Source organism: Nuphar pumila, chromosome 9 (assembly GCF_984573655.1).
Source record: "Nuphar pumila chromosome 9, dmNupPumi1.hap1.1, whole genome shotgun sequence".
In the NCBI taxonomy this organism is placed as follows: Eukaryota; Viridiplantae; Streptophyta; class Magnoliopsida; order Nymphaeales; family Nymphaeaceae; genus Nuphar; species Nuphar pumila.
Genome location: NC_143257.1, coordinates 112,229,496 through 112,239,420, shown reverse-complemented (window position 1 = coordinate 112,239,420; position 9,925 = coordinate 112,229,496). Strand labels below are relative to the sequence as shown.

The window sequence follows — 9,925 nt, the reverse complement described above, 5'->3', positions numbered from 1 at the left end:
CAGTTGAGTCAACCTTGCTAGAGAGAAACCACCTCTTACTCTTGTTACGTAAGAATATGGTTGTCGCACAGAAGCGGATGAAGAGGACATATAACCAGAGGCAAAGACCGCGATATTTCCAGGTGGGTGACCTTGTGCTCCTTAAGTTGCCACCTCACTAGCAAGGGACAGTACGACAGGTACAACAACACAAGTTGGCACTCCGCTTCTTTGGGTCTTTCCCTGTCTTGGAGAGGATTGGGATAGTAAACTATCGCTTGGACATCCCGACAAGAGCTCAAGTTCATCATGTGTTCCATATCTCTCACTTTAAGTCGTACAAGAGGGAGCCGCCTGACGAGAGTCTAGTTCTACCGGACCTAGGTGACACCTCGCCTCAACCGTTAAGAGTTCTTAGGAAGAGAAAGCAAAGAAAGAATGATTGCTTAGTCACTAAGGTCTTAGTTCAGTGGACCGAGAGTGGCATTGACAAAGCAACCTGAGAAGAAGAACGAATAGTCGCTCAGTATTTGGAGTTTTTGCCTTAAAGACAAGGTGTGTTTGAGAGGGGTGGATTGTTACAGACCAGCACACACCTCAAGTCCGTCGAGTCAAATCCAGATCCACCTCAGATTTTCCCATCTGGAGTTTAGTCCAGTTGTGGATTGCGCAAAAGAGAAAGTCTCCCAGGACTCTTTCAGAGTGGGATGCCCCCTAGAGAATCTCACTTCCACCCGGACTCTCACTTACATTAGGACTCTGGTGGGATGCCCCCTAAAATCCCACCCAGGGAGGGGCTCTGAATTCACAGCATACTAATTTCTCATTCTTTTGTTCTATAAAAAGAAATGTATAACCATTCTATTTTTTAATAAAATTTATCGAGTTGTTCCTCTAAATTTCATTCATGGTTCATATGTGTGATTGTTCTGCAAGACAAAGATGTTCTCTCACCCGATCACCGCCAGCCAGTCCATAACGTATTTCTCCATTCCAACCATGCCATCATCATCCGTCTCGTTTTTCGAACCCACAAGGTGAGACTTTTTCCTCTCTCCTTGTGTTTTCTCCCCTGGTCATGTCCCAGCCGATTCTAGAGCGTGACAGCTGTTATCCTTTTTTGTCTACCACGTATTGTGATGAAAATGACAATGAAACCCCTTTTACTGTAATCGCATTTGAAGACGTGAAAATGAATGTTTTCATGTTGGCAAAAAAAGCCCAAGCCCATGGCATTGTTGATCTTGCAGTGATCAGAAACAGCATGGATTTTGCGTGAATCAATAATTCTTCACATCATGGTTCAAATGAGGAATGAAGCAAAGTAATTTAAGCAAATGGAATTAATTCATAATCATTCTTTGTCAACATGGGGCCAGTTTAAGAAGTACTGGTTATTCATCTGTCTGCATTTACAGATCAAGAAAGGTGGAGGCAACTCAGATCGCCATTTGATCCTGTTTTCCATGAAAATGTCAGCCGTGTTTTGGAACCATAGCATGTTAAGCCTGAATTTCCACATCAAATAACTAACAGAGTTGGTATTCCTTTCTTTTTGTCCTTTATTAATTTCCTTGGCTTTAAGATCAGTGACCTGGACATATTGCAAGCTAGGAGAGCTAAGATGAATGGAAAAATATATTGAAACAACAGAAGCCCAGCCATGCGCAGGCCTATCTTTAGATGACCCACTTAATATACAAACAAGAGGCAGCTATGAATCATTCAGCCAGCATCTGAGACCTTGAACAGCACCCACTGCTAAGAAACTGCATTTCGTTGCTCAAGTTCACAAGTGCAATTGCCCCTTTCAATATCATTTGAGATGGCCTTTCTCAATCTGAAGACATCATCAGTCACTTTTTTGCTAGCTTCTGTTTCTGAGGAATGAACCGGACCCTTTGCTTGCCAAATTCGAAAGTCACATTCCTTCCATCATCCAGAGATACTGAAAGAGCCGATGTTCCATGAACAGTGTCAATCACCACTCCTCTGTGCCTGCATGTGCAAGCATGAATTATCAGAGAGCATGTTGGTCGGAGAAAAAATGTACATCCACAGTTGAATGGGTTAGGTTGGAGTGTTCTCCTTGACTCAAAAGATATGTTGGAAAGAACTTGATCAGACTTGGCCTCGTTGGTTGGTTACCCATTCCCAGCTCCAATTTTTTTTTATTTAAATGGTATCATGATGATCTAGCAAAATTAACACGCAGTGTGTAGAGCAGACAAATTATATGATTCCAAGAAGATGCTTTCGTTCAAATGTCCATGTGCATGTGCCAAATCTGCTAGCACAAGCCATGATACATAAAAAGCAATACATAATCTATGATGAAATTGAACAATTTGAAATATATGAAAAACCATAGCTAAAGGTTGAAAAAAATATAGTAGAAAAAGTTGTCATCCAGAAAAGTATGATACAGCAGCATTGGTAATGGTATTCTGATAGAAAAAAGACAAAAATGTAATGGAAAATGTACAGGAAGCAGGAATCTGCTAACATTGAGCACGAGAAAAGCATAAAGATATGGAGATCCTAATGACAGTTTCCAGTAGTTTCTAAAAAATTTTAGAACCATATATTAAAAAAAGAGGGGGCATCCGTTGAATAAATGTTCAATGGTAGCCCACAATATCTGAAGGAAACAAAAGATTAGATGATGTCAATTGTTACAGTAAAATTTTGCCAGGAAGTCTATAGGTAGCATGCGCAACATTCAAGTGCATGACTAATGAAAGACAAGAAACCAAGCAGGGGCTCCAAGTAATCTTACCAGGAATTCTCCAATGCTTGATGAACTTCAACTCTTTTTCCTATTGCACCCTTGCCCAACTTCATAAGTATCCTGGCATCCATTTCTTGGTCCACTGGATTATCTTGACATGAGAATACATTACTATTCTGTTCCTCTGTTGCCACTCCTTTCTCCACCATAGGCGATGGTCTTTTCCTCTTTGATCTCTGGCCTTTAATGAAGTTCTTTGCATCTTCTTCGCCCTGAGAAACCCAAGAATTACGGTTTTCAAGAGAAAGGGTTTTGAATTTCACCTTCAGCAAAGGTTTTGTTGAAGTCACAAGAGCAGGAGATGACACATTCTCATTGTTTCCGCCAGTACCTGTACTTGTGTGTTTCCTCAATAAAACTGTCTCATTCCTTGAGGTAGTGCCAGATTCAACTGCCATTGAGCTTTCCACAGTATTCCTTTCCTCGTATTTGATTTTATCCATTAGCTTGGATTCAGACTCTTCTATAGCTGTTTCTCGATCCACTTTGTGGTTAGATGGGTCAAAATCAGATTCGGCCTTACATTTGAACAAGCTGCTTTCTTTGTTTCTCTGTATCAACCTTTTTGACGGAGATGTAGCATCAAACCTAGAACCTGCTCAAGTTAAAGCATTGACAGATTTCAATGTCTTTTCTAGAACTACATATAGATAATGTACAAGAACCTCCTTCATAATCAGTAAAGACCTCAAGCAACCAGAAAATAGAAATTTTTGAGGCAGGCATTAGCAGTAAGATTGTATGGATAAATTTAATTTTGTAATTTAAGAATCAAATACATTATGTCAAATCCTGAGGCAATCATCTAGAGATGAGTACCCTGCTTATCTTCAAGCCTGACCACTGGACCATGTAATTCAGATGGATAGGTGACCCATGAATTAGGTATTTGCTGGCTAGTACCTTCACTTCCTGGCCATGGACAGTTAGGATCATATTCAGCTATACAGCTCATCGCACCCCAGTACATAGCACGACAACCTCAATCCCAAATTTTTTGACATGTGCCTAATCTAGCATAGACTACAACTCTGCAACATATCCAACAAACTGAAAAGATGAAAAACACCCGCAGGCACAAAAAGGTAGCATCCAAGATAAAGTGAAACACCAATTGAGATATTAGGCATGCATGGAAAAAAAGGAAAGTGTGTGTGTGTGTGCGCGCACGTGCGCGCTAACAGATTTAGGCATGAACAATGATGGAAAAGGGTTCTTTTGGAGTTCTCTTTATGAAATCTGACTGTACAGATGTTATCTACGTGCATTCTTTTATAGGAATCAACTCTTGGATTGTCCGATTATGACACGCAGAAAGGTTTTTATAAGGACTGAAAATCAACAACCAAAATTTTATAAATATTCAAGGGTCAAAAAGTCATATTTTTTTGTCAGAAAAACACGATCCCAGTGTTGATTCCTAGCAAATGGACCATGTCAAACACATTTGCAGTCAGATTTGCGAAAAAATAGACTGGACGTTCCCTGTCCAGTGATTATTAGCACCTTTGCCCTAGTCTATGTGTGTGTGTGTCTTCTTAAATGCAAATCCTTGAATGACAATTCTAATCCATTATAACGAGTACATGGTTCGCAAACTCCATGACTCGACTGAGTCATATCATATTGGCCTCTAACCAAGTCAAAAAATAGGATGACTCGGTTAAGGACCAAATTTCGGCCAAGTCAGCCAAGTCTCATCTCCCCTTTTTGAATTTGAGAGAGAGAGAGAGAGAGAGAGAGAGATTATAATATTTATAGATAATTATGAGATTGAGAGGTTAAATATTAAATACAAATCGAAGAAATTACACTTGACTGGGCATGAGAGACGGTGCCTAGATTTTCCATTTGAAATTGGCTTAGTTAGTCCTAATTAGAAATTAAAGTCTTCGGGAAAGCATGAACCACATGCAGCCCAATAATTAAGTCAACAAATTCATACTAATATTATGGTGTATCATTAAAAAAGTAATTAAAATATAATATACTAATTGAGTGTGAGAGACCATAATACATTTAACTATATGTATATTTATATATAATATATACATACATATAAGAAATCTAAATTTCCAATAAATTAAAATCATTTTTTATATATAATATATATATATTTTTTTATTATTATTAATAAATTAAATTAAAATTTGTGAACCCTCCAGAGTCACCGAGTCAAGCATGGCCGATCCTACACCAAGTCCCCATAATGCCAACCATTATTTAGTAAATACTAAATAATACTTCCAAGTTAAGAATTCAAATTAAATATAATCAATGACAATTTTTAAAAGAAAATTCACAAGAGAAACTACAAGATGAAGGATCAAGATCATCAAAAGAATGGATGATGATAGGGAGACAATGTTGGTCATGTCCAACACAGGTTTGACCTATGTCACATAGGTGCAGGTGCGGATGCGACACTTTAAAAAAAACTTGGGTGTGGGGGTGCGGGGAGGGTATATACATAAGATTTAACAGTTTTAAGTTAACACTAATGAAATAAAAACAATTATCATATCATCAATTCATCATGCATAAATTCATGTAATAAATCAAATTAATAATATACAATTGTTATTCCTTATCAATAAAAAATAACACCACATCGGTGCGGATATATATATATATATATATATGTGTGTGTGTGTGTGTGTGTGTGTGTACATTTATGTATTTATATGTATAATATAGATAAAACTAGACTTGGTTAGGGTTAACTGAATCTACTTTTGGACAAAAATGGACATCAGTGTGGTTGACATCACCTAACACAAAGGAAGTAGTGTTCAAGTATTGCACCCGCATGGGTGCGGGTGCAACGCAGGTACAGTGCCCTGTTAGAAAAGCCCGTGTTACATAGGGTTTGACTATGTCCATAAAGATTATCATGTCTCTAGTATCATCATGACTGGGGATGCACATGCTAAGCGTCTATGTGACACACACACACACACACACACACATATATATATATATATATATATAGAGAGAGAGAGAGAGAGAGATATAGATAGATAGATAGATATATATATATATATATATATATATATATATATATATATATATATATAAAAGCAGCACCTGAACAGTTTATGTCCTCACCATCCTAAATGCTTCTGTGTTATTTGCTTAATCCTAACCTGTAGATGTGTCCATCATTGCTTATTCACTAAAAACATGCTTTGGACCGGCTCTATTTGATGAGAAACCTTGATTTCTATTTCGCCAATTGGTGCAATATGAGCCATCAATTTTCAATCGCTTTAAATCCGCCTCTAAACATAAACGATGCCTAATCTCATACATGTTTTCTACCAAGCTATAGAGAAATACATCTACGAGTTTGGATTAAGCAAGCCATTGAAAAACTTTGTGCCTTTGAAGCTGTTTAGGATAGTTTAGCATACATCTCTCTCTGTGTATATATAGGGTAAATATTGGCTACTAATGAAGGTGAGGAACTAATGAGTAGAAATCACTTTTTTCTTCAAAAATTTTCAATTTTTTGTAGATCAAATGTTACGGATGTGATCTACATGGTTTGTTTAGTAGGAAACTGTAATGAAAAGAGGCGGAAGCACCAATAGAGCAAATGTCACTCTTAAAGAGTGACCACTAAAGCCAAGAACACAAACACCAAATGTGCACACACAAAAACTCTCAAATATGGAAATGACTTAAAGTCATAAGTTGGATATTATTGAAGAAGAGAAGAGAGAGGGGTATAAACCCATACATTTAAGAGGGGAAGACCTCCTCTATTTATAGAGGAGGGAAGCACTAAAGGAACCACAAAGGGGGGGCTCCCTTGTAGTCGTTGGGAGCCCCAACGGTCAGAAATCTGACCGTTGGGGCCCCAACGACTACAAGTGTGGGGCCCCCTTGTGGTCATTTCAAAAAGGAAAAATAAAGGAAAAAGGGAAAAAGAGAAAAAATAAAAAAGAGAAAAATACATAAGAGGTTTTACAAGAATACCCCTATCGGGTATTTATCTAAATGAGAAATAATATATATATACATATATGTATATACATATACTTATATATATATACATATATATATATATATATATTTTAACACGCCCCCTCAAACTTTACGGGGAGAAGACCGAAAGTTTGCTAAGGAGGAACATAAATCGTGGAGTTGGAAGCGCTTTGGTGAAGAAGTCAGCCAGCTGATATTCTGAAGTAACATATGGTAACGAAATAGTCCCTCTGAGATATTCGTCTCGAACATAATGGCAATCCATCTCGATATGCTTTGTCCGTTCATGAAAGGTGTGATTGCTGGCAATGTATATCGCACTTTTGTTGTCACAGCAGAGCTTGGTAGGAGTGGAAATGAGAACGCCCATGTCGGCAAGGAGACTTCTGAGCCATACGATTTTCATAGTTGTCATTGTCATAGCCCGATACTCAGCTTCAGTAGATAATAAGGAGACTTTCTGCTGCTTCTTACATCTCCACGAGATGAGAGATTCTCCTAAAAAAATACAAAGACCCGTAATTGAGATACGATCATTGGGATTGCCTCCCCAGTCAGCATCAGTAAAAGCAGTCAATTCAAGAGATGAGGAAGAGGATAAGAAGAGTCCCTTTAAGATGGTATTTTTTATATATCGCACAATTCTCATTAAGGCCGCCATATGAACTGTGGTAGGTGCGTGCTGAAACTGGCTTGCTGCATGAACCGCATGAGCTATGTCAGGACGGGTGATGGATAGATAAGTGAGGGATCCAATTAATTGACGGTAGGGAGTTGGATCTTCAAGAAGAACACCATCTTCAAGTCTAAGTTTTGCATTGATAACTTCTGGAGTCTCAACTTTCTTTTCGTCAGATATTCCTGATTTGATACAAATTTCAGCAGCTAACTTCATCTGAGATAAGATGTATCCACGTTCGGAATAAGCCACTTCAATACCTAAGAAATATCGTAAATAACCAAGGTCAGACATATCAAAGGTATCTTTTAGCATAGACTTAACATCATTTACTCCCTTTTTGTCATTCCCAGTGATGATCATATCATCAACATACAACAGAAGCATAATAATGGAGTCACCTGTTCTCTTCACAAAAAGAGCAGTGTCAGTATAACAAGAAGAAAAGCCTAAATTTATTAATACGTTACTAAACCTATCATACCAAGCTTTAGGTGCTTGCTTAAGACCATATAAAGCCTTTTTTAATTTCAAAATTTTTCCATTTAAATCCATACCTGGAGGTGGTTCCATATACACTTCTTCATTTAAATTACCATTCAAAAAGGCATTTTTAACATCAAGTTGAAAAATTGGCCATTTTTTAACTGCGGCTATAGCAATAAGAGCTCGAACACTAGTCATTCGAGCAACGGGGGCAAAGGTTTCATCATAATCTACCCCATACTCTTGGGCATATCCTTTGGCTACCAACCTAGCCTTATATCTTTCCAATGAACCATCACTCTTAGTTTTCACTTTAAAAACCCATCTACATCCAATGGGTTTCTTGCCATTGGGAGGATCAATGATTTCCCAAGTTTGTGCCTTTTTGAGGGCATTAAGTTTAAGTTGCATAGCATCATTCCAATGAGCATATTGCTTAGCATCATTGTAATGAGATGGTTCATGAAAAGAGTGAAGAGCAAGAAGACATGCTCGAAAATTAGGCGAAAAAGAATCATAAGAAACAAACCTATTTGGTATTTTAGAAATTCGATTTGACCTTCTTTGAGAAGTCTCTTCGATAGACTCATTTTGGGAAAATCTTTCAAGGGCACAAGGAGGATTCCTTTCATTCCTTCTAGAGTAGACTTGTATTTGTCTTGAACCATTTTCTTCTAAGTTTTGATCATCGCTTGGATGTTCAACAAGATCTTCACCAAGGAATTCATTAGGATCAATATGATCATCTTTAGGCAATAAGTCAAATAAGAATGAATAATCGATATTTTCATTTGGTTGGGGCGAAAAACCACTTTCCTCTTCAAGGAATGTGACATCTTTAGAAATATAAAGCTTGTTTTTAAGTATGTCAAAACATCGATATCCTTTTTGTTTTTCGTCATATCCCAAAAAAATGCATTCAATAGCCCTAGGGGAGAGTTTATCATTCTTGTGGGTTAAAACAAAGCATTTGCATCCAAAAATTCTTAGTCTTTTATAATCGGGAGACATGTTGTAAAGTTTTTCAAAAGGAGAAAGATTTTCAAGGAGGACGAAGGAGTTCTATTGATAAGATACGCAGAGGTTAGAACCGCCTCGGCCCAGAAAGATTTTGGAATGTTTCTTGAGATCAATAACGTTCTTGTAATCTCTATTATGTGCCTATGCTTTCTTTCCGCAAGGTCATTTTGTTGTGGAGTGTTGGGGCAAGAACGTTGGTGAAGAATTCCATTTTCTTTCAAATAGGTTTGAAAATCATTGGACATATATTCGCCTCCCGAATCGGATCTAAGAATAGATAGATTTCTCAAAAAATGGTTTTTGACCATTGCATGAAATTCTTTAAAGAAGGAAAAAACTTCGGATTTACGACTTAGGAAGTAAATCCATGTGAATCGAGTAAAATCATCAATAAATACCACGTAATACGAAAAACCACCTTTAGACAAAATAGGGGAAGGTCCCCACACATCGGAATGAATAAGTTCAAATGGCCGAGTGGTAAAGTAACTTCTTTGAGGAAATGGAATAGCTTTAGATTTCCCAAAAATGCAATCTTTACAAGTCATGTGATTGTCTTTACAAGTATTGTTCAAAAACGGAAAAAGAGACATTTTTACAAAATTTGGATGGCCAAGTCTCTCATGCCATATTCCAATACTTTTGTCCTTTACAAGATTACATGATGGCTTAGATGGAAGAGTCAAAAAATCCATAAAATAGAGGTCACCCCTTTTATGGCCTTGCCCAATCAGCTTCCCTGACTGGAGATCCTGCACGGTGCAATCCTTGGGTGAGAAAGAGACTTGGCATCCATGATCGGTAATTTGAGATACGGAAAAAAGGTTTAAATTTATTTTAGGAACGATTCTTACTTTAGGAACAAAAAAGTTTTTAAAATTAAGAGATCCAATACTTTCAATTTTTAATGATGTACCATCGGCGGTTGAAACACAAGAAGATATAGGTTCGGAAAAAACGTTTGAAAGAGAATTTTTATG

At 37.5% G+C, this 9,925-nt stretch overlaps 1 protein-coding gene across 1 annotated transcript in view; it reads right to left on the bottom strand.

The window, feature by feature from the left end:
* Positions 1 to 1,307: 1,307 nt before the first annotated feature.
* LOC149828897 (uncharacterized) overlaps positions 1,308 to 9,925 on the bottom strand; it is a 98,333-nt gene continuing 89,715 nt past the window's right edge. The window contains exons 11-12 of the mRNA XM_090017790.1: positions 2,759 to 3,365; positions 1,308 to 1,977 (exon numbers count right to left, since the gene is read on the bottom strand). Coding sequence (XP_089873916.1) covers positions 1,836 to 1,977; positions 2,759 to 3,365 — 749 coding nt within the window. The 3' untranslated portion in view covers positions 1,308 to 1,835. The remainder of the gene's footprint in view (positions 1,978 to 2,758; positions 3,366 to 9,925) is intronic.